Source organism: Parambassis ranga, chromosome 14 (assembly GCF_900634625.1).
Source record: "Parambassis ranga chromosome 14, fParRan2.1, whole genome shotgun sequence".
Classification (NCBI taxonomy): domain Eukaryota; kingdom Metazoa; phylum Chordata; class Actinopteri; family Ambassidae; genus Parambassis; species Parambassis ranga.
The window spans coordinates 10041914-10067107 of record NC_041034.1 but is presented as its reverse complement, the minus strand read 5'-3'; the positions used below and the strand labels follow the sequence as shown (position 1 = coordinate 10067107).

The 25194-nt window shown below is 42.2% G+C and overlaps 1 protein-coding gene across 1 annotated transcript in view; it reads right to left on the bottom strand.

Moving 5' to 3' along the window:
- Window positions 1-22087, bottom strand: part of dchs1b (dachsous cadherin-related 1b) — a 70959-nt gene extending 48872 nt beyond the window's left edge. The window contains exons 1-4 of the mRNA XM_028421926.1: window positions 21602-22087; window positions 8569-9402; window positions 8293-8490; window positions 7316-8089 (exon numbers count right to left, since the gene is read on the bottom strand). Coding sequence (XP_028277727.1) covers window positions 7316-8089; window positions 8293-8490; window positions 8569-9384 — 1788 coding nt within the window. The 5' untranslated portion in view covers window positions 9385-9402; window positions 21602-22087. The remainder of the gene's footprint in view (window positions 1-7315; window positions 8090-8292; window positions 8491-8568; window positions 9403-21601) is intronic.
- Between the last annotated feature and the right edge of the window lie 3107 nt (window positions 22088-25194).

Here is a 25194-nt window from a genome sequence, read left to right as displayed (position 1 = left end):
TTTTAACAAATCAAAACGTATGCAGTACATGTCCATAGTGAGGTATCTCACTTACAGCTCAGCAACACCAGACAGAATCAAGAGAGGGAGAAAGAGGCAGCAGAAGAGGTTAGTGTGGGCAGGTGAGAAGTAGTAAAAGATCTCTTGTAAAAGATTCCACTATAGGGGAGTGGAAACTTTCTTTCGCTCTCTCTTATGTTGCTCTAACCTTTAATAGACATCTCATGGTGAGAACTATCCTTATAAAAGCTCAAGTCCAAAGAAAAGACAATATGAGGTGCACGCATGACAGAAATGCATCTGGGAGATGTAAAGAAAGCGGGAGACGTGATGTGAACCATACTGAATATAAAATCGTTTTTATTGGTCAATGCCATTTCTGTGATCTCATATGGACATGGCAAAAATCAGCCATGTTGTTTAATACTGTGTCTTTTGGCACCAATAACGCAACACTAAATCTGGAATATTAATTTTGTCTCAGCCTCTGTCCACGTTTGAGTTCCCGAGGTGGGAAGGATAATAGAAGAGGACGAGCGAGGTGATTAAATGGATGATTCGACTGAGAAAACAAATATCTGTAGCTGCACTGTCGTTGACCCCTGTGAGGAAAATAATTAGTGTGGAGAGAGCTGGGACACAGACACAACACCAGAGGATCAGTCAGACAGATAACAGCTCAGAGGCTGCTCTTAGACACACACATAAACAACAACCTAAAGTCATGCCTTTGAAAGGAAAATAAATTAAACAACTTAAATCCTTCATATCTTTTAACCACATGAAGACACAGATTTCGTCTGAGAGAATTATCTCAGTCACACCCAGCTGAGACTTCAAATCGATCCCTTTGTAAAGCCGAAATGACAGAAACTGATACACTGGGAAACAGGCACTCGTAGCGGCCTTCACCCCTAAGTTTTTGACCACCTGCTGTCCCCAAACTGCTGAACCCCTCCCAAAGCAAATACAACATAGGGCAACAGAGGAAGCTTGCTAATTTACACCAACTTAACTCAGTGTGTCATGAAATTAGATTAGTGTGACCTAATGAACTGCGGAGAGCCTCGGGATCACCTGCTGCTCATATGTGCGGTGTAATAAGAACTCAATGCGTGTGTGTGTGTGTGTGTATGTGTGTGTGTGTGTGTGATTTTTTTTGAGTTTGTTCTTTCCACTATCAAACTCCAGAACAGGAAAGAGATAGAGGATTCAAGCAACAGAAGGTGACAAAATGGATCCTCAGACACAAAGAACGTCTGATATGTGTGAAAAGAAACACAAAGCACAGGAAGGCTGGAATGGAGAGATAGGCAGGAACCAATGAGATAGAGAAGTATGTATGTGTGGGTACAGTTTTGTCTGTGCTCTGTATGGAGGATCCTGTGTCTGCAGGTGTTTGATATCGGTGCGTTCCACAGGGTGAGAAACTTATCTTCACTGCTTTCCAGTGAATATATGTGACAATTCTGGTTATAGAAATCCTATGCACTTGCATTTTACCAATGTTTCATATAATCTCTCCTTGTGGATGTGATATTGTTGTGTTACTCTTAAACTGGTGGAACATTTCAACCAGATTTCAACCCCACAAGTCAGATTTTGGACCACAAAATCCAAGATGGCTGCTCTGGTGTTGCCACAGATCAAATTAGAGGATTGAGGAATCATTAAGTATTTCATTAATCCAAGATTTGGCTGGTGTTCCAAAAGCTGTTATTCTACTCTGCTTTTCATTACGGTATATAAAGTATCTTGGCATCTCCACAGTACGTTGGAAAAACTAGCAAGTTAAAGTGGAGTGATGCATGAATGCATTTAAATAATATACACAGGGACTCTTATGACTCTTTTTATAACCTCTTAGCTGTCACTGCTCAGGAATAAAATGCACGTTTCGGTGCTTATAGGCTGTAGCCCTCATGTTAAATGCTGAGCTGCAACAACAAGAAGCTTCTCAGCACAAAGAAAGAAATATTTTCCATACTTGATAGAACAGCCATGCGGGTAAAAAGCCCATGAGACATGAGGTAAAAACCAAAGAATGGAAAGTGATATACTCACTACCAGATGAGATGAAGAAATGGAAGAGAAAGCCTGGACCGGGAGAAAGAAGGAAAAGCCGTCACTGCCATATGGTACAGAGTATTGGGCCTAATGAGGCGTGAGGCCATCCCCTCAACAGAGGCATCGCCAGTCAGATCACACATGAATGAACACTCTGATAGGTTTAAACCACAGCATATGCCAACAGCTTGTGATATGGAACCAAACTACTGCTTTTAAGAGAAGAATGCTGCCACAGAGCTGAAAATGTTCCAGCACAATAAAAGCTCTTTGATAAGAGGTGCAATGAACAGAGGAATTATTCATGGAGACCAAACCTGTGCTCTCTGCTGTTTAATTTGGATATAAAGTAGACATTTTGACACAAAGGTCAATAACAAATGACTTGCTTTTGGGGCCAGCATCAAGATGCCATTAAAGGAACTGCTAACCTGCTAAAAGCTAAGCAAATATAATGTATTCATTGCTATTTGCTCACTAGCACAGACAGGTTTGATGTCTTAAAAAAACGGTTTTATATTAATAATAATAAATCATTGACCTATTTTTTTATTGGCCCATTTTCTAAATCCAGTGTCCAGATCTTCAGATATGAACAGAAAAATAAAGCCCACCTTGTTGTCTGTGAAGTGTATGAGCTCAAGCGTAATACCAAAATGGATTTTCTTCATGGCATCTGAGTCTCCAGTAGCAAACAGGTGATGAGTTAACAGTGAGTGTTGATGGATGTTATGAGAATAGTTCACATAGCAGACACACCGTCCTGATCCCTCGTCACACACATCCTGTCAACATCAGCAGCAGCTGAAAGACGTGTGAGCTGGTGCAAGAGAGCTGGAGATAGAGACAGAAATACTGTACCAGACAGGGAGAAGGAAAGTAAGCATGTCAGAACAGGAGCCAGCTGTTAGCAGCATGAAACGATTCACCAAATTCTCCATCTCTCCAGTGTCTGTTTGTGTGTGAACCCAACCGTTTGTTATCGGTTATCACCTGTTTGATGCAACTGAGGCATGTGATCTCTACGGCCCGCAGCCTTTTCTTCACTCTGCTATTGATCCAAACACATTAGACACACTGACAGATTAATTAAAACACACAAGACAAAGTTTCAACAGAGCAGGGTAGCGTTAAAGCACAACTGCCACTGGCGGGGGGGAAGACATCAAGCGAACAATAAATTTAATCTTCATCCTGCTTTTTCAAGCTTAATAAAATTAAAGTGTGTGTGTTGTGAGTTTGGGCTGGAGATGAGTGTGTGAGCTCCAAGTTGAAGCTGTGGTTTGTTCTGGCTCTGGTTTTCATGGGGGCCAGATTCAACATGATAGCAGAAGAAGACTACAGGAAGCTAAAGCTCAATACCTTCCTGCTTCCAGCGTGTCACCATATGTCTCAGTGTCTCAGGCTGTATTGCTATTGGTTTAACAAATGTGATTAGTCTCAGAGTGCACACGTGTGTATGTTTTCAATATGATTAGAATTTCCTTACAGAGGCCCAAAGACTTTAGCCATAGGGTCCTTGACTTTGGACTTCACAACAAAAATGCTGATTGCTCTGACAGACAGACATGTTTGTCTAAGTTGGTTATGTGGGAGGTTCAGCAGGACTGGCTCCACCTGTCAAAAGAAACCAGTCTGCGCCCTATATGTTTTTGCTGTATTTTAGTCACCTTCACACCGTGCTCACGTTTTCTTGGGTGGCTTTCTCACATTTTTTAAGCTGATGTCCTGCTAAGCCTGGTTAGCAGGTGAGAAAGGCTGTCAGTCAAGAAATGTGGCGCAGAGCATGGAATCACCACATGTGACTGGTGAGACTGAAATGAAAATACCACCAGCATGCCTGAGCCCCTATTTGGCTCCCCAGGGGATGAACCATTAAACAGCCAGTATTACACAGGTGTCAGGTCAGAATGTCTTTCAGACAGATTGCACATTTCATATGTGTAAACCTTTTATTTTGCATGGTACCGCCTGACAGTCTGTCCACAGCTGGCTGGTTAGCAGGAGAGATTGAACTTTAGATATAAACTGCCTAGCTGCACTTTAAGAATAAAATCAGGGCAATAACAGGAAGCAGAGAAGTAAAGCGGCAGCAATGTAACCAACCACATGCACAACTAATCATGTAATTCAAATTCTAAATATGTGGGGAGAATTTTGATTCAGTCATATGATCTTTTGGCCTATACTTATCTTTTTTTCATGTTGTCCTGTTATATTACTTGCAGAGCTATTCGTGCTTAAACTAATTAGCAGCCCTTACAGTCATTGAAACTATACTCTACCAACAGATGTTGCATTCTTGTTGTACTGTTCTACTGCAGCATCAACAAGCTCATATCTTTGTACGTCTCCCAGATGAGCACATCTGTGCGTCTGTCTAAATGATTGAGTGTTGCTTAACAGGCCTGACCAGGAAACCACATGCTGAACATCACAGGGGAGATGCATCACCTGCTGACAATGATGCCTCGACTCCAACAATGTACACAAGTACACATCCGCAGATGTATGACACACAGGCTTGTGTACACACACACACAGGGAACATTTCGCTCTGTGGTGTGATGCCTTATTCTCAAATAATCTCCACTTTTGTTTGGTTTTTAGTTGATTTTACAAGTTATATTTATAGCTTGCAACTCATCTACTGTTGTCCGCTGGAGCTGCATTTGAACTTTGACCAGAACATGTGTGTTACTGCTTGTGAGATTAGCGATGCCTTCCCCGCAGTCGGGTCATGCTGGAAGTCAGCATGTCATTGGATTTGACAGAGACTCAAACCAACACAGGAAGGAAGAAAAATGCTTAGAGTCTGAAAAATGTAGATTATAACCAAGGAAAAAAAACGCAAGAGATCTAAAAGGTAATCATATTAACTCAATGGCAGTAGCAGTCACTCAGATACACACTGATCAGATGATTTCAGAAGCACATCAGCCTGTTAATTTTTTTATCCAGGGAACAGGAACCACTCTAGATGTGCTTATAACTTTTCACCACCTTGCACAATTCTCACCGTTCTCATGACCCCTTTACCTTCTTAGGTTATGAACCTGATTCAGATTGATGTGCATGCCAAACACACACACACACACGCATAACCTCTGATGCCTGGGAAATACTTTAAGGAAGTGGGAGAAGAGGAAAGCAGGGAAACCAAGAAATAAATAACTTCTTTGTGTCGCTGCTACATAAACAGTACCACACATTACAGATTACTACAGTGGCCAAACTGATAAGAAGCTTCCTACACACCGAATGTGTGTATGTGTGTGTGTGGAAGTGAGGAGTGAAAGAAAGCAAAAGAGACTTACAGAGAGATATAAATATATAGAAACAGAAACAGAGCAAAGAAGGCAACCAGTAACATAAAACAAGACAGAGAAACTGCACTTCTGATAACACATTTCCTTGTTTAGATATTAAACTTTGGCTCATTTCCCCTCCATTTGTACAAAAGTGTCCAAAATCCAAACCTAGCCAGTCAGGCCAGTCTAATAACTCCAAAATCTAAATAGTGATTGCTATCTATTGTAAATATTGGTACAATTCTGAGAACATTCAACCTCCTTCGTCTCAGCTCCATCAGGAACGTGACAAACTCTCACAACCGGATCAACTGTGCCAAATAACATCACACAAAAATGTAAACTGGGTCCAGGTCAACCAGCTGAGACAGTTTTTGTCATAAACTGCTCCACAATCTTGCACAAAACACAAAACATATCTGAAAGAAGATCTATTAAATCAGGTCTAATGTTATTTGTGTGTGTCCGATCTGGGTGAGAGAAGTTTACACCGTCTACCATTATGTTGCAAATCGCCAGCCTTGTGGGGAGACTCTTGCCTGGAGAGTCTTGGCTCGGTCGATGCAAGCCTTGAAAAACGTGCCGGAATGAGCAAATCAAGCCTTATTCACTCACTCTGGCATACTGGAAAACCACCCGTGATGTCTGGCATGGGATTACGCCTGCACCTAGTGCCAGAATAACCGCCGGCTAGGATTAGAAAAATGAGTAACAGTTGATTACAACAACTGGAATTGATGTCCAGAGGGTTCATTTAGTTGGTTGAGGGGTATAATAATTTAACAGAACAGCCTGACAGGGAGAAAATTACAGGGTTCAGACAACACAGACAAGACACTCAAGGCTTCTCTTAAATCCCTCCATGGGTCAGTTCCCTCTTTTTCATTTGCATCTCGTATCACTACTCCTCATAACCCTCTCTTACCCCCCCCCATCTCATTACTTTACTGAGGAGCAGGCCCATATGCCAGTTTCCACTAAAGACCAACCAACCATCTTTTCCAAATGCATGTTAAGTGAACCTGCAAAAATGTGATATTCAACTGTTTATGCTTCAGTTGGGCTGGTATAATTATAGGTCCAGGGCATTTTATTGGGACTGCACTGCACTTTAGCAGGCCTTCTTAAAAATGCTTCTTTTCTTCACTTTTCTCAATTTCACATGAGAGGGGTGAAAAAAACGTGTAAAAACAGTAGTCTAAACGGTGCGTGATGCCAAGTTCAGACCTTGCTGGAGGACAAACAGCCAGTCAAGCTTTTTCATTTCTCAGGAGAGGTCTCCCTTATACCCCAAATAAGCAGCTGCTGGAATCAAGACGAAAGTAAGACAGCCGAGCTGCAGCAAGACAGCGAGTGCTCGCCCTGCTGGCTTGGTTACCATGGCAACACAATGAGGTGAGAGAGAGGACATACCAGAACAGAGAAAATCTTCTCACATTAGCCTCAGAAATTCAGGTGAGGTCTCAATCCACATTTTTTTTCTCTTCAATTGAACACTTTGGATGGACTTCTAAGCCCAGTCTTTATGAATCACATCACAATGTGGCACCACTTCCAACTGCACCATCCTTTTCTGAAATATGAGTTTGTGACCGCTTTTCACTTCAGACATGACTTTGATTTCCAGACTGCTTTACATTGATGCATAAATCAGGCCTTTACCAGGGGAGTATTCAGAAAGGGCTTAAGGGGAGCGTGTGAGAGAGTGAATAAGGAGATGAGAGGACAGGGGAGACGGAGAATACCGTACTTTGGTTTTGGCTGCATAAGTAGACAATAATGTTGTGGCCAACAGGCAGTGAGACTGAACACTGTGAAAATTAAAAATGACAGTTCCTTTACTAAATAAAGACAAGTGGTCTAAAAAAACAGAGAAAAGGAGAAAGATAAAAGAAGACTGAGAGGGCTGAAGCTCTCCTCGTCAAGAGTTCTCTTACCTCTAAGAAGCAGGTCCCAGCTGGAGTGTTCTCTTTGATGGAGGCATTGTAGAAGCTGCTGGAGAACACAGGTGTGTTATCATTAACATCCTGCAGCACAATGTCCACCTTGGCTGTAGATGACAGAGGAGGGCGGCCGCTATCCGTCGCAACAACAGTCACACTAGGGGCTGGTTCTGATTCAAAGTCCAGAGCAGTTGCAGTAGTAATGATCCCTGTAACTGGGTCAATCGAAAACCAATCAGAGTGAGAGTTCTTGCCCTTTAGTAGGCTATATCTTACATCCCCGTTGGGCCCCTGGTCTTTGTCCCTGGCAGTAACCTGAAGAACAAATGACCCAGGATACACAACCTCCGGAATAGTTTGTCTGTAGGCCTGCTGGTCAAACAGAGGCGGGTTGTCGTTGATATCAGTCACCTGGATGGTGAAAGAGGACTCTGCCCTGAGAGGAGGTGTGCCAGAGTCTGTGGCCATCACTCTGAGGTGGTATGAATCTCTCTCCTCTCTGTCCAACACCTGGTCGACATATATCAGGTAAATGATGCTGTCCTTTGTTGTGAGAGCAAACTTCCCATCACCTCCTTCGAGGGACACATTAACATTGGCGTACTCTCCGTAATCTGGGTCTGTGACAGATATCCGAGCTACGTACTGGCCAGGTTGGGCTCCTTCTGAGATTCTGGGAGAGCCGTCTTCACTAAGGAAGATGATGGTCATGGTAGGCTGGTTGTCGTTGTAGTCACGTACATGGATAGTCACAAATGCGTTGGTCACCTGGGGAAATAGTTTTGGTAATATTCATGTTAAAAGATCCATTCAGTTCAGCTTAATATATAGTTTTTTCAACAATTTGTTGGTCAGTTGGTGAATCAGACAACTTTGAAGTGACATAAAATAGAAATATGAGACTTTAAAACCACCTCCTGCAAACAAAAAATATTTTAATGCACTCTAATTAATAGCCTTAAGGCAGTTACCTCAGGGTGGCTGGCATTGTCCCTGGCCTGAACCACCAGCTCATGGACCCTCTTCAGCTCATAGTCCAGGGGTCTATTGAGAGTGATGACCCCTGATTTTAGGTCAATGACAAAGTAGCGGTCGGGGTCACTCTGACGGCGGTTGATCTCATAAAGCACCAGGCCATTATCACCTTCATCCTCATCTGTTGCAAACACCTGCAAAGACAAGACAAGACATCACTTCTAAATCTGGGAGGAATCTGTCAGTATTGAAAATAAAGGTGAAAAACTAACCTGCAGGATGCTGCTTCCTTGTGGGAGACTTTCAGAGATAATAGCGTGATATCGGCTCTGATTGAAGACCGGAGCATGATCATTGATGTCAGTTACTGTTACTTCCAGGGTCATGGATCCCATCCTTCGAGGCGAGCCCCCATCAAAGGCCTCTAGGACCAGGGAGTATGATGAGCGCTTCTCTCTGTCCAGCAGTCCATTGACCACCAGGTCTAAATACAGAACCTTGTTAGCAGCTCTCTTAGTCTCAAGTTTAAATGTTTGGCCAACATTCCCCTCTCGAATAGCATAGCCTTGGGTTGTCAGCTGGTCCTTGTCTGCATCTGTTGCAGGCTCCAGGGAAAACCTTGTCCCCACTGCTGTGTGCTCAGGGATCTTAAGAACAGCATTCTTTTTGGGGAACACAGGTGCATGGTCATTGATGTCGTTGACAGTGATTGAAACCTCAATGGTGATACCAGTCATGGTAACTGCAATGAAACTATAGTGATCCCTCTGCTCCCGATCCAGACGCCGTGCTGTGGTAATGATGCCGGTGGTCTCATCAATGTTAAGGTCACTCCCCACGCCTGTGCCCTCATGGTCCGAGATGAAGTAAAGACTTGCAGTTTCACCTGGCGGTAACCCGGCGCTGATATCGCCAACTATGGTCCCTGCTGGTTGTTCTTCATCCAGCTGGAGTTCCAGTGCTGCAAGGACATGTGTTGACTGCACTAGAATGATGCAAAAATAAAAGAGTGCCTTCCAAAGACTTGAACACACACAGGGTCTGCCGACCCAAGCCCTCGGTCTCGACCTTTTACTTGTTATCGGCATGGCTGGATTCTGCTACGCCTGGAAGGAAAAAAAAAAAGAGAGAAAGAAAAACATTAGCTGTAGAGGTGACAATGTAGACATTATATTTTATGATATGTGAATTGAGCAATTGAACATTCTCTGTTTGAAAGCATCTTGAAAATTCACTTAGCTCTTTTAGTACAAAATGAAAACAAAATGTTCTTTTTTCCCTAAAGTGGAATACTATCTTAAATCCTTGCATGACAATGTGCTAACACTTTTACAGCTCCGAGCCTATATTAAAGACTGCCTGATGAATTTCAGCTTTTTCCCCCATAAAATGGATATATATAACATTCTGGAAAGAACACTTCAGCTGCATCAGGAAGCTTTGAAAAAGCATGAAAATGGAAGTGTAGGTCCGTCCAGGATCCACACTGACTTAAACCACACTGAGGACAGAATCATAAACTATATTTATCTCAAGGATAACAATTTTTATTCACTGGGTGAGAACATCTTTAAGTGTCCCAAGCACGTGGAAATCCCAAGGGAAAAAACACTACAGACACTTAAAAATGTGCATTAAGATTCTTTGTAAGACTTTTTTTCTATATCCAGCACAGATATATAAAAACACACACACACATGGAATGCATGGGAAAGTCTATAGCTGCTTCAGCATGGCCTTTATGGGCAGACGTAGTCATTTAAAACTGTAAGCTTAGCCTCTATGTTCCCCCAACTCTAAATCATGCACATATCCATAAAGATAATATCCTCCTCATGCTAATGCTAAATCAATCTCATCAGTCACATACTGGATCTAATCATGAACAGATATACAGTGTACATTGTAACTATGCACACAGTCCAAATACTTCTTGCCAAAAACTGTTGATGGCTTTCCTGGTGTGCCAGAAGGTCAGATATATCTCATCATATGGCACACTTACAGCAAGAAAGGTCATTTAAAGGTTCTCTAAAACTCACCTGACACTGCAGCAAAGAGTTACCCTGCAGCAAAGCCACCATCTGGTACTTCCAGCAAGTTAAAACAAACAGCAATAATTATTTGCAAATGGCAATTGACCGAGCTCTGACACACATACTTTTGTGTGCACAACCATAAAATTCTGCAAATACACTCATAACTGTTCTGGCAAGTTTAACCGAACAACTCAAGACTCTCACGAGATAGATGCACATTCTGCCCCTTGATGAGGTCTACAAATATTTAGATTACTTTTAAAATGAAGCCAATTGTTTATGCATGTTCCTGGAGTATTTATAAGGAAAGATTTATTGAGCGTATAACTCTTCAAAACATCCTGCAATAAGGAAAGCCATCCAGAACTGACTCAACACATTCATCACACTTTGATACCAGGGGGATGCTGCGTTTTACAATCCTCCACCTTGATCTGAACATCAATACGTAAACTCTCAGGAATGTGAATGAATCCTGCCCCTGTTAGCGAATACAAATGATCAAAACCATAAATGTGTGATGCAGGCAAAACGCCAGTAGCAGACAGGAGGGAGGCGAGTCGTCAGTGATGGGTGTTAGCCAGCCATATTCACCCAGACAATCACCCCCACAGTGCATGTATAATTCGGACAGTTAACTTTAGGAATGTCTTCCTCCTCCAGAGGAAAAGCCAGCCTGCTGCCGGCTGCAGTCTTTATACATACATTAATCTGAAGCATCCATAATCATATATGCAAAACGTCCACAGACTGATTACCTAAGGAAAGACTGGCTTCTGGATGAAGCATCCTTCTGATGGATCCATATTCACTGCAGTTTTGCAGTTTTTTTTAATATTAGAACCAGCATTTGCAACACAAATCCTCCATCACATATCTACTGATTGTACTGCTATTAATTCTTAAATATCAAGGCCCATCGGGGCTCTTTTGAGAACACATGACACGCAGAGCAAACTTTAAAAAACTGCACTACATCCCCCTTACCAGTCATTCTGACCCTGACCTCCTGCGGTAGTTTATGAGGCCTCAGCAGAGGAAAGATTAATAAAGGCTATAGCTCCAGTGGGACCCGGAAGGGGGACACTGATACTGGCCCCTCTGATTCGGTCACTGACCTCTACATCTGGTCCAGACGGCTGCTCCGGACAGTTGTTGCACTCCCACACAAAAGGGAGAGCGCGGCTAAGACTAGAGTCTGCATTACACACCCTAGATTTTTGTTGTGTTTGTCTGTGTTTGTTTGTTTTTTTTATTCTACATGACTGTGAGTGGGAAGAAAGAGATATAATTTCAAAGAAGGGGTCTGTGAGACAATTAAGGGTGTGATGATGAAAAAGGAGTCTTGCTGCTGCTGCAAGGGAAACTTAGAGTCAGAGCTTGGGCCTTGTGAGACCATGGTCTGATTAAATTAACCCACAGTACAGTATAATAATGCAGCCTTTGAAAAGTAAAAATAAAAAAGGCAGGGAAATGGAAAGTGTGGATTTAGGACACAACAGAAAAAAGTTTGTGAGGAGTGATTACAGTTTGCTTTGGCTTGACAGCCTCTTTGTCTTCAGGGACCCCTGAGCTGTGTAGGTATGACTGATAAATTAAGTCAGAAAGGGTGTGTTCCAAAATGTGTATGTGTATGTGTCTTATTGCTTCAGCTGAGTGTCAGTGAAAGGTTATATTGATGAACAGATCGCATGGCTGCAGTCTGTCACTGTCAATGAGCACTCGGTCCATGACATCATCTCCCTTTTGACATTTGCCGTAATACACTTGTGTTTACCCTGGACAACACAAGTGCATGAGGAATAGGGAGAGCGAGGGCTAAAATATGGCTCATGCTGAAAGGATACTGGCTTTAGCAGATGGTCAGTGGGGGGAAATAATAACCACCTGAGTCGCTCCCTCTAGTGGCACACTGTGAGTAAAAGTATGTCTAATTTTTTTCTGAAATGTAAAATACAAGGCAAAATGGAACAAGCAACAACCTGCCCGTGTGCATGCAAGCAGTGACATCATCTCTGTGCGACCACACTGACAGACAAGGCAGACCCAGAGGGCTCCATGCAGTCTCAGCCACATTCTATCTGGCATTGCACCCCCATAATCTGCCTCTGCCGTGCACAAAGCCTCAAACCCTCAAATACATGGGCCTCCACTCTTAAGTGCTGTTACCAAATAACAGAAACCCATAGTGTTTTCTATATATTTAAAGCAGTATGTGTTGCAGTTGTGAGAAATAGCTTTTCCTAATGCAGTGCCATCTCCTCTATCCCTCGCATGTTCACTCCTCCTCCTCTTTTCCTCTGTCCGTCCCCTCTAATGGATTTAGCAGGTCCAGGTTGGGCACGCCACAGCTACCAGCAGCCAAACTAAACAGGGCCCAAAGTCACAGAGTAAAAAAAATGGCCAGTCCACACCATCTCTGTGTCTGCCATGTTTCTTGTGCTTTGATGGAACAGCACAAGGTTACACTCAGCTTGCTCCTGGGTCTGGCATTGCCTGTAGATATTTGGCAGCCTCTTGTTCAGTCATGCTTCTGTGTCACCCAGAACAAATACTGGCCAGACTCTGTGATTGACAGAAAAGCCAGACATGGAAAAAAACAGAAGGAAACCTTTCTTATGTCAAAAGATTAAAAATAATAAAATATGCCTTTAAAATCTGGATACGACCTACTCTTTGCATATTGTAACATGCAGTTGCAGTACCTTTAGTGGCATGTAAAAGTCTACAATTACATTTAAATGACTGCAAATGAGGTCAGGTTGTGGTGAGAAGCTGCAGTGGTCTGCAGTGATAAAAAAGCATTGTATGAGGAGGGAGGGAGTCTGGCGGGAGGGGTTAGAGGATGGAGGAATGCTTTGCATCTCAGTTTTCATGTCATTTTGGCTGTGTGTGTTTAGGGAGACGACAACTATGACCCCTGTCTCCCCTTGAGTTGCTTTTCCTTGGGTATCTGAATATAGATGTCCCGTTTGTAACCCCAGCTGTCACCAGTTCATGCAAGCATGTGCGTGCAGACTGTGTTTATATTAGGGTCTCCATCTATGTACATATACACGCATTTCTTCCGCTTCCCTTTTTCTTTTTCCTCTTACAATAAAGGTGGATATCAGTTTCAGTTTATTTCAACAACTGACTCAATTAAAACAGAATCAAGCCAAATCTAATGAGTCAGCCGCACAGACAGTCAGGCAGCCGCTGTCTGGACAGTTACACACACACACTGAAATATACATGCACGTGCCACACCAAAGCACGATTAATATTAATACTACTTCATGACTTACTAGTTCATGACTGTGTAGGTACTTCACCCAAGGGAGAGCACAGAGCCATAAAAGCACTCACAACCTGCGAAACACAACCCACCCGGTGTGTTGAGGCTGGTCGAGTCTGAGCAAGTATGTTTGAATAAATTATGATGAAGTGAGAGCTGGGTTGCTTGGCGGCCAGTAGCTCAAGTGGCGTTGAGTGATAAGTGATCTATCTACAAGTATAAGGAAAAAGCTGCTAAAGCGGATTGTCTCCACAACTCAGTCCATCATCACATGACAGATCTGATCATGAATTCGTTCCTAATCAAATTCAGAACCAGCGATTATTATCTCTGGGAACCAACTGTTTTCCCAGTTTACGTGAACACTGTGGAAGCCTTTCTTTTTAATTCTGTCCATGATATATTGCTCCGCAGGTCAATTTTATTACTTATTTCCTACATAAATGTCCATGTCAGTGACATCAGCCCGGCTGCAGAGGGTGGTGTGGGGATGTGGAGGGATGTGGGGGGATCACAGAGACAAGTCAGTTCCCAGTAGGGGTGTCTTTCTCAGCCAGGAGACTGCTGCGACCAAACGTTTGGGTCCACACTGTGCTTGCTGTTGTTTTTACATTGTCCTGAAGAGAACAGAATAGAATCAAAGACATTTGGTGACTTTTTGTTTCCGATCTCATAGTATTTGGAAATTAAATGGTTCTCATGGTTTGGCTCCACATTCTCATTTGGATATGAAATCATGCGAAGAAAATGAGGTTAAGATGCCGACTTGTTGTTTAAGTTTTGTTTTATTCTGAGCCATAAAAGATCTGCTGTGGGATTTACATTCTGTGTCCTCAATCTGGGGTCATATAGTATTGATAGTATTGATAACAAATCATTTAAGGTGTGTTGCATCCCATTATTACTATGCAAGTTCGCGCTGCACCAATCCAATGCTTTGGGTACTTTATTTTATAGAGAACCACTATTCAGACCAATTACTGGCTCAATCAGCCTCAATTAAATATGCTTCTGTAAAATGCAGTTTTATATTTTGATTTTACCGCAGTTCTTGTTCAGGATTCCATCTTATTCCATACTGAGGTGGAAAAAACTGCAAAGTCTCTGCAGCAGAAACATGACAATTGAAAGCTGGTGTGATAACTCATATTTGTTTATCTACTCTCAAAGTGGCTGTCATAGCAGAATGCAGACACACACACAGTTACAAACTACACCAGGTCCCCTGCGACAACACGTCCTAGATTTCACTGCCCGAGACAGCAGGAGCAGAGAAAGGACTAGACCTAGATATGTAGAAGAGAAGTGTGAATATGATTGAGGTTTTTTTTAAGTGATTGCTACAGTGATAGAAAGAAAAACAAGGAGAAGCTAACCTTAGCCTGAGTAAGTACACAAACAGATCACATGACCACACATAACCAATGTACCATCGGAACTGTCCATGAAGGCATGCAGCAAGAGAACACGCAGCCGGAGGTGCTATATAAACCCTCCAAGGCCAGACTGTCAAGCAAACGTCCAGCAAGGTTAGCTCCTCTGATCGATTTAAGGCCATTTGTTAAAGAAAACTGAAGAAAGGCACAGCTTAAAAAAAGAGTGATGTATACAAAAGAGAGTAAACAAAATAAATAAGGATGCAGAGGTAAGGAGCCTATGAAGGTGAAGCAGCAGCTGCCATCCACCATCATTCACCGCCCCTCCCCATCAGAGCATAATATCCCACAAGGGCAAGCTGTCAAGCTGAACCATATCCATAACTATGTCAAACATCATTACATCACTGGTGAAACTGAATTAAATACTCTTATCACAGATCAAGCTAATATTTTTTTTAAATGAGATTCATCTTGTATTCAACACTGGAAGCAATTAAACATCAGACAGTATTCTCACTGTTGGAAGACATTTAAATACTTAATGGCTCCACTTGGTATCATAAAAGACATTTCTACTGTTTCAACTGTTCTTTCATCTCTAGTTAGAAGTGTCCCATCCATGTTTGCAAACTGGCAAAGAAACCTCCCAGGATCCTCCTTAAACATGACAAGATGGTCAATTCCAGGTCCAAGGAGTATCAGAGACCAGCCTAAGATTTTGTTGTGGATAACTGCATGGTCACATGTAACATATCAAGGATCTTGTCGATAGTCTTCTGGGGTAACAATGAACAACCTCTGCCATATTTGAATTTAACTTCTAAGGTCATAAGTCTTTTGAGACCTGCAGGACTGATCTTTGGCAGTGCTGACCTACCCAAAACAGAATAACTCCAGCAGTTATTGACTTAAAACTCACTTGAGTTCAAGAACTGCATGTGCATGTAACAAAAGCTACAAGACTCCTTCTAACTTAGGACATGAAGCTATGTCTGTTACTGATACCCACACACATGCAAGAATGGTGCATTCACTTACTTTTATTCCCTAGAGGCTTATCCTAACTTTAACCCAACCTTTACCCCAACTTTAACCCAGTCATAACTCTAAACCTAAGACGCTCAACCTTGTAAGAATAGGTACGTCAGAAGAATCCCAGTTGATGAACTAGGAGAGAAAAAAAGTTCAAAGACAAAACGCTTAAGCCCATAGCCAAAACAGGGTCAAGAAACCATAGATCCATCTTTTAACTTAAACACACACAGTCTCACACCCACTTTAATCACTTTCTGCATTCCATCCAATGAAATAATCACCAATATGACCTAACAGCAAACCAGACACCAAGTCGTATCAGGTCGTGTTATTGTTTCAGAAAATACATCAATATTAATCAAAGTGATTAAATGTTTTGTTGAAGAGCTTGCCAGCAAACAGAGTAATCTTTTGTGAGGGTGAAAAGAGGTCAGTATCTTCTGAAGAGAACTGCTATGAGCTTCATCTCACTGCTTCATCTTTGGCTGACAGATCTGGGAAACGATCAAAATCTGTAATTACTCATCTGCAGTTCAGAATATAGAACAGTTATTTGTGTTATTAAATTCTCTATCAACTCTTGTGCTAGTGGCGCGCCGACAGCTGTTCTCCAAGAAAATGCCTTCGTATCATGTTACTCCATTATACTTCTTGCGGTTGAGTCAGGGAATTAAGTCTGTCTGTCTTTGTTCTCATTTTTTTTCTACACAGTTGAACTGACATCAGTGCACATCAGTGACAAAATGATAAAAAGAGACAGATGTGGCATTAAATGAAAATTTTACTTCTGAATCCATCAATTGAGCTTCATTCAAAGAGCCAGAATTTCTTTTTTTTAACTCTTTCAAAGTTATCAAGAAACCAAGACTTCTTTCTAGCCAACTTATATCGCCTCCTTTTTGTTTCACATCACCCACTCACATCCACTATCTGAATCTTTTTACTTGCGCAACACGTTGCTTTACCTGAGAGCTGCGGTGCCCTACAAGGCTCTCAGCTCTACGGGAGTGTTTGAAGTCACCAGAAGCTCAGATCATCTCACTTACTTCATTAAAAACACATGAGACACTACAGAGAGAGAGAGAGAGACTGGCTCTATCTTCTCTGCTCGCCTCAGAGCTTAGACACTTCTCATCCATCAAACACACAGATGGGCAGCAGTTACCACATTTCATTCATCTTTCTTCAGAACCATTCCCACATGTATCTCTTCTTCTTTGACTAATGGTATTAATGCATCACTTCATTAAGGTATATGTGAGCATGTCTTTACTGATCAACTTCTCAAAGCAGAAGAATCAATAAATAGGTCTGATCTTTCTGCTGATACAGACAGGACAGTGTTCGTACAGTGCTGAGACAGCTAATCAATAATCAATTAATGGATGAACGTGAAGTTATCCACAACTATCAGCAACAACCAAGACATTCATCTAGTAAAAATTGATTTAGACACAACAAATAAGATGAGGAGACATGATATGTATCTTTCATTGGTTTTGTAATGGTTATAATATATTTCTTATATTATCCTAAGACCACACACACATGCACGCACAGCAAAGCACATCCATCTACTGCAACGAAAAGCTGAGAATTTTGATGATATAACCACACTTTGGCACTCACAAGCCACCGTTATACATCATATATCTTCACTCAGGAATATAACAATCCATTTCCACTAGTCATTATCCCAGATCCTTATCATGAGTCAGCTGGTTTGGCTATATTGAGCAGTCAGGTCCATTTTTAAGATGACTGTAGCACATTGAGGCTCCTGAAACTAGTCCAAATGTAGTGTGTCCTTTTGTTTGCAGAGAGCACCTGTACAGTTTGTCCAGTCTTGATGATGACACTAAAAGGATCACTGCTGCTATGAATAATGATGACAACTGTTACATCACAACTGGGCCTCAGAACAAACAAAAATGGAACTGTGCCATCTCAAAGCTCCAGATAGTGGATCAATCAACGTCTGACAGGCGAGACCATTTATTTCCTTTGATTGGTGGAGTCAGTCATACAGTAATATGTTCTCCAGAGCCACAGATAAATGGGATTTCATACCATGCAGCAGGAAGGTAGGATCTGTGTTTCCCACAGGGAAAAGATTACAGTGCACTATAACTAAAGCACAGCTATACTATACAATATCTATACACTACATTTTGTGCTACACACAATGAACCCAGCAGCTAGTACACCAGCATTTTAATTTCTGTGTAATTTTTAGTACCACGTTCCTTGGATTGGACACACACCAATAATTAAATTTCACAATTATAACCAAAGCAAGATGGCAGACTTAGTGATTGTAGCTGCCATGGCAACCAAGAGGCCCTGAGGGTGAAGTAAAAGGAATGTGGAACAATCAGCAGAAGGGATGCCTTATCAATGGGAATCTTATTCTGAGTCTGTACTAGTAAAGCTAATAATAACTGTCTGGCCTTCCTGTGGATGGATGATGCAAAAAAAGTCACTTTCCAGAAACTGAAGGCGCTCCCTCACACAAAGGCTGCAGCTTAACATTGTCTATGGTCCACATGCAGTGTAATAATTTGAAATGGCATTAAATTGCCTCAGTATTGAGTCTTTGGTTTATTTTCCGTCAAAGATGGTGGTCCAAGAGGTAAATAAAAACACCAACACAGAACTCAGGCATCAGCAGCACACAGGCAATGAAAGACAGAGTGTAAATATTTCCACTAGCTACTTTTGGAGCCAAAAAAAGATGGAAACAATCTTTTATTTTGTTCTTTTTTGTCATCTATTCAAAACTATGGTGGGTGTACAGATGTCTGTTGTCTCCTAATTTAACTGGTTAATCTGGCATTTGTACAATTAGGTTTGTCACTGTCAAACTAATATAGTGAGGTAAAAGTGAGGCTTGTGGATAGTGTGTGAGGGAGAGAGGTGGTGTGTGTGCGTGGGGGGGGGTGCCTCTGAGTCACTTTTCCGATATTTGTCCTCAGACACTGATTTCCCATGCTTAAAAACAAAACCCAGGAAAAAGCAGCTCTGGGCTACAATTAGACAGATTTTTGTTTGAGCTGCAACATTTGGACGGAAAGATGCTTTCTGCTTTTCATTTCATTCTCGCCTTGGCAGTATACTTTGTGATTTGAGATGATGAGCTGAAACAGATATTACACAAAAGCCTTCACTCGTTGCTGTTGTCTATCTGCAATATCAAACATCTGACTTTGTGAGAAAGGAGTTACATGATAAAATCTTTCATAATGAAACCTGGTTCAAAAAAAAAGATTTGATTGATTTTCATTCTTATGTGGGTTCTGTGGGAGGATGACAATGTACACAGTACAAGCAGGATTTCTGTGTCAAAGTGGGTGGCAAATGCACAATTTGATTACACTGTGTATCTCCAGACTTTGGAAGTAAACCTCAACTTGGACATTCCCTAAAGGGAAACCATTAGAATAAACAATAAACTACCCTTAAAGTCTATGGACAGTGGTACTTTATTTACATCTAGAAACAAAAATTGATGACAGCTTGAAAACAGAAATATAGCAATATTTGCTTGGATGACACCACGAAGCAGGTGTAAGATTTCAAAGTTTACATGGTTCCAAGGTACACCCTAAAAACTAGGATACAACAAAGGGAATGGGGGCTGGAGAAGAGTGCTCCCCTCAGTCATCTTCCCCAGAACCCTGGTGCAAATGCTGAACCTTAGTAGACACCAAACAACCTGAGGCCCAGCTCTTAAAGGAGTCCATGTGAGCTTACAAACCGGCCACCACGTGATGATCGACTGAAGTGTGAATGTAGTATGAATCCAAGTCAAGTAAACAAAAACATATGTGCGATCTTGTGATGTCACAAGATCGCACATATGACTGCTGCAGTTTGGTAAATTAGACTGAAATATGTCATGAACGCTGCCCAGTGACACTCTGACCTTAGCTATGAGTCATTCATTTTGGATTTTGGTTCAATACTATAAATAGCAGCATGAAAACGAGGAATAAATTATCATTTTCCTAAGACGAGCAAAGCCCTGATGAGAATCATGCGCCTGAACCTGTCAGTGTGTGTATCATGCTTGTCCATTCAGCCACACCAAACCACATGAAGTGTGCGATAAACAGCAGACTGTTTGCTTTTTTGATAAGCTCCAAAAAGACTTGACATGGAATGAAGACACCTCTCTGCCACGACAGGGTTGTTAGAGAGCATTAAAAACAAAAGTATAAACATTTATCACCGACATTCTTGACAAGGACCCAATTAAGACAAGGAAGCCAGGGGTCAAGGTGGTCACCTGAGGGGCCACACTCCAGAACCAGCCAATTTTCTAAACATCACAAGTGAGTAAGCATCCAAGTTTCTTAATTTTGAAAATTGTGAAAATAAGTAAAAATCCCTTTAAAGGCAGATCTGTTCCACTGAGCAGCTGATGTGAGTAATTATACATTGTTTGTACAAGCAGAAGCTCCACACGGTTGTAGCCACACCAACTAGATATCCATATGGTTCCTGTTAGAAAATGTCCTGCTGCACGCCTCATCACTCTGCAAGAAACCAAACTCTAACCAGTTTTATGCAGACCAGAGGCTGAGGCCAGAGCCGGGACCATGTAGCAAAGACCTGTCTCCCTCCTTACAGCATAAAACCAGCTGTGGATGCCAGTGGACACCAGATATGACTAGAATAACTATTGTGGTTCGGTGCTAAAATATGCCCCTGGGTTTCCCATTTTTAGCTTTTGGCAATACATACATGTACAGACAGAAATGGTTGCTATAAATACACCTCATGTTAGGAAACAAAAGCACAACCATGTCAAATTCTATCATCTGGATAACAAAACTAGCTAAAATCCTCCAAAAAAATGTGTTTCAGCTCAGAAATGGGTTTTGTTTTCATAATCATGCATGAAAGAGGAGGCCTCAACAAAGCAGGCCTTCTGCTGAGATCTGAGTGCCTTGCTCAGAGGCACACAACCAAATCCTCTCCATCACTGAAGCCTCTCAGTCAGTGCTGCGCTGTCACATCCATTGGTCTGTCCAGGAAATAGTTCAGCTAATGTTGGCTCACTTTGTGCACTTCATGGTGTTTCCCATTAAGTGGTTCTGTCCTCCATCCAATACAAAAAAAGTGTAGTCTACTGTTGCCAGCCCTGTGGAAGAAACCACTGACTTACTGTTATTAAATAGTTCCATAAGGCATAATAAGCTTATGTGGTAGCCTACTAAATTGACCTCCTTTTCATGTTTTATTGTAAATTGTGAGCCTTAATTTTTATTTTCTTTTTCCAACCTGGCTGTTTGGCTGGTTCCACTGTAAATGATCAGCAATCAGCAGAAGACACAGCATCACTACACTGTATGATCCACTCATCTTATGCTACTTTTGTCAGTCTCACACATCAAACAACAGCCTCACCAGCCCATACCAAGCTCATACGTGCAAGGTGCAGATGCGGTGTGCAGCCGCTCACTAAAGAAACCCACACACCCCCACCCAGAAAGAGCTCCATCCCCTACATTTATCAATCAAATGTATCAGTGATCACAGTGTGGCTGAGAATAAAGAAGCTGTCACTTACATTCATCGGACCCACAGTGCTGCTCTTGGATGTGCGCTCTGGATATCTCCTCCAAAACCCGATTAGTATGCAAACGGCTTTCCAATCCCCCAAAACGACAGACAATCCGCCCGGACAAAATCTTGAATGGAGCCGCGCTGTCCAGCTGGACTGGGTTTTTTTTCTGTTTCTACATAATATCCACACACACACAAAAATGACACTTGTCCACAGATTTTCCCGGCAGCAGATTGGATTACTCCACCAGCGAAGGAGTCCTCTTGCGTCTCTGTCCCCGTGTCAGGTGAGTGCGTTTGGATCAGCTGAGAAGCTCCAAAGCTCCTTCGCTGTCTGCAGCAGAAAGGAACCGCCTGTGGTGCTGAGACCGGTCTCTCGCTGATCTAAACGTTTCTCTCCTCTCTCAGCATCCAGTCACTTAGACACGACGTGTGTGTGTGTGTGTGTGTATGTGTGTGTGTTCTGAGACAGAGTCGCTTCAGGGCACCGTGCACCTCACCAACTGAAAAGCCGACTTCTCAGCCACAAGGCCCAGCCCCCTTCTCTTCGCCATACCCTCCTCCTCCGCCTCCTCCGCCTCTTCCTCCCTCCTTTACAGACTTGGATTGCTAATTTATTCGGGTAGCTACACAAAAGGGGGGACAGAGGAGAGGGAAGCTGTGGAATACAGTAGGGAGAAAGCAGACTTTGGTGCCCCCCAGCTCCGTTCAGTGGAATTAGTCTAGAGACAAAGAAGCGCGCCATGCACCATTAAAGGATGAGATATTATGCAAGTCCCCGTTAACATTAATTGTGTGTCATTTTATGCGTTTTATAATAATGCATAAATGATACACAATAAGATGATACACAATAATAAGTGACCTTATTAACTACTAAAATTGTATTAGAAGCTCAGAGGGAAACCATGCAGCAGATCAGGCTGGGCCCAGACACACACACACACACACACACACACACACTCCTGCAAACATCAGCAAGATAGGAGTCATTCATCACCCCTGATTTTAGGTCAAGCCTCCACCTGCATCAGTGAATCAGAGCCATGGAGTAGCTGTGGAGGGGGCGATGTGGTAAAGGTGGGATGTGTGAACTAGAGGAGGGGTCTGGACAAGGATAGCAATCAATCCAACCCCTCCTTCTTTTTCCAAACAAATGTGTATGTTTCAGTCAGCGGGGGAAATGGTACTTTTATACTTTCACCACTGAGCATTGTATTTATGCACATTGACTGTGACATGATGAGCAGACACCATGGACTCTGCAGGCTCATTTAACTCTACAGGAGACCCATTTAACTTCAAGCACTGTTTGGTTAGCGGTGAATGCAGGCAGCAGTGATCTATGAAACACAAACAAACATAAAGTCCTTGTTTCCACATATTGTGACAGTGGTCACACAGGGAATGAACTGTCAGTTGGTTCAATGGCAGTACAAGTTCAGTGTGCAGCCATTAAAGTATAAAATTAGATCCCAGAGGAGCAACGGCAAAGATGTATAGATTTAAAAACACTTGAGGAAAGTAACTTAGTACATCCTGTCAAGCATTCTGTGTAGGTGCAGCTGTGTACACTACACAAAACAGTCATTTTAAAGTATAAAGTTGCAAAAGGTCATTTTAGGAGATAAGATGGGCTGTGGATGACTCTGGCCCACAGTGGACTTTCAGCCAGGAGTCCTGGGTTTGTGTCCACCCTCTGCCAGCATTGCTTTATTTTGGTAAGCTGTTTCATTGTGACCATCACAGTTGGGGTTAGACAATAAAACACAACTGGTTTCTGGTTCCTGGTTTAAATCTGGCTTGGACCTTTCTGTGTGGAGTGTGTGTGTGCACATGTGGGTTTTCTTTGGGTACTCCTCATTCTTCTCACACACCAAAAGACGTGCATGTTAGGTTAAGTGGGGACTCTTAACTTGGCAGTAGATGTGAGTGTGAATGGTTGTGTGTCTCTCTCAGACCTGCAATAGACAGGGTATACCCCACCTCCCACTCATTGAGACCCATTGATGATGGCTGGCCCCTGTTGGCTGCGAGTAGGACAGTGTGGGACATATTTGATGTATTTGAAAGGGACAGTTTAAAATGCAGAAAAGTGTGTGTTTTTTCTCAATTTTCCTTTGATTCCTTGTTCTTGCAGATCGGGCATTTGTGGTTGTGTAAATGAATCGCATGTGTTTGCAAGTGAATCTATTCAGAATCGATCTTGATGATGATAACACAGTTTTAATCAGCAGCATATGGGTGGCAAGTGACACTTTTGGTGGGGCTCCCCACAGTGGAGGGAGGCCAGTGGATGGAAGATTTACATCAGCGCCACACACATTCAAAAATGTGAAATTTCTCACTCTGTCAAATACATACGTACACATTTATACGCTGACACTTGCACTTAAACATACAGATATTTATCATGATCATGGAGCACAGCGAAACATTTATTTGGCTCTGTTTCTTTCCCATTTCTCAGTTCCTCCCTTTAACCACAGAATTGACAGCCAGACCACGATAACCCTCATCTACAGTTCTAACCATTTAGATTTACTGTACATCAAGATAAGGCTTGTATTTATCCCAGGTCCATGCACTTATAATAAAAACTGATTATTAAATTGGCAGTCATAATGTAGACTCCCAGGAACCCTTTAGAAATTAATTAATCTGGCCTGTTGTTTTTTTTATACCAATTTTAATTACAGTATATGAACTTGACTCATCTTATGACCATCAGGAGCATAGCAATAGAGTGTCATGGAGGTTAGCTTTCAACCAGTGGCTGTGAGGTCATTTGGAAATGCATCGTCCATCGCCCTAATGGAGGCCTGTCTATATTGGCTGTATGATTGGACTTGTTGGCTGGGCCCTACTCTGCTATACAAACACTCACACAGTCGACTGCAGCACTGTGGTGAGAATCAAAGGCTAAAACTAATTTTCAAATATCATCTTTTTAAATAAGACTACTAAGAGTACAGTAGCACAATCTGTCCATACAACTCCTGTCTTTACCATTAATATTAGTTCTTTACCTGGCACCCATGTTTATATCTGCAGTATCTTGCACACACTTGTTTTTCTTTTTTTTTTCTTTTTTTTTGTCACTTCACTCTGGTTTTACCCTGGAACTTATGCAGGTGTCGCGCCCTCAGCTATCTGATCCACCTTTCCTGTGCAGCCGGATGAGGTGAGGTCACAGCTCCACTCCGTGACTTTGTGCCAAAAGAGGAAAGAGCAGTGGTTTAGTCAGACCTTCCTTTCCCAGGGCCAACAATCCCGTATGCACTTAATGAGGGCTTCATTCAGAAAAGAGAGCCAGAGGTAGTTATGTTGTGTTTGTTCTCATCATCGAGCACCTTCTGTAACATTTCAGTTTCTTTCTGGAACATCAGAAACTTTTCTTGGATGCCTTCTTGGTTTTGGCACCTGTAGCTCCACCAAACTGCTCCCCGTTGTTACCTATTCCATGACTGTTGCTACGGTAATTCACCACTTTAGCTCCGCAAACCAGTCATTGCTGATTACAATAAAATTAGTACCAAAACTCACCAAAGAAAAATACACTAAACTATATTTCTCTTACAATCTACTTTTATATTT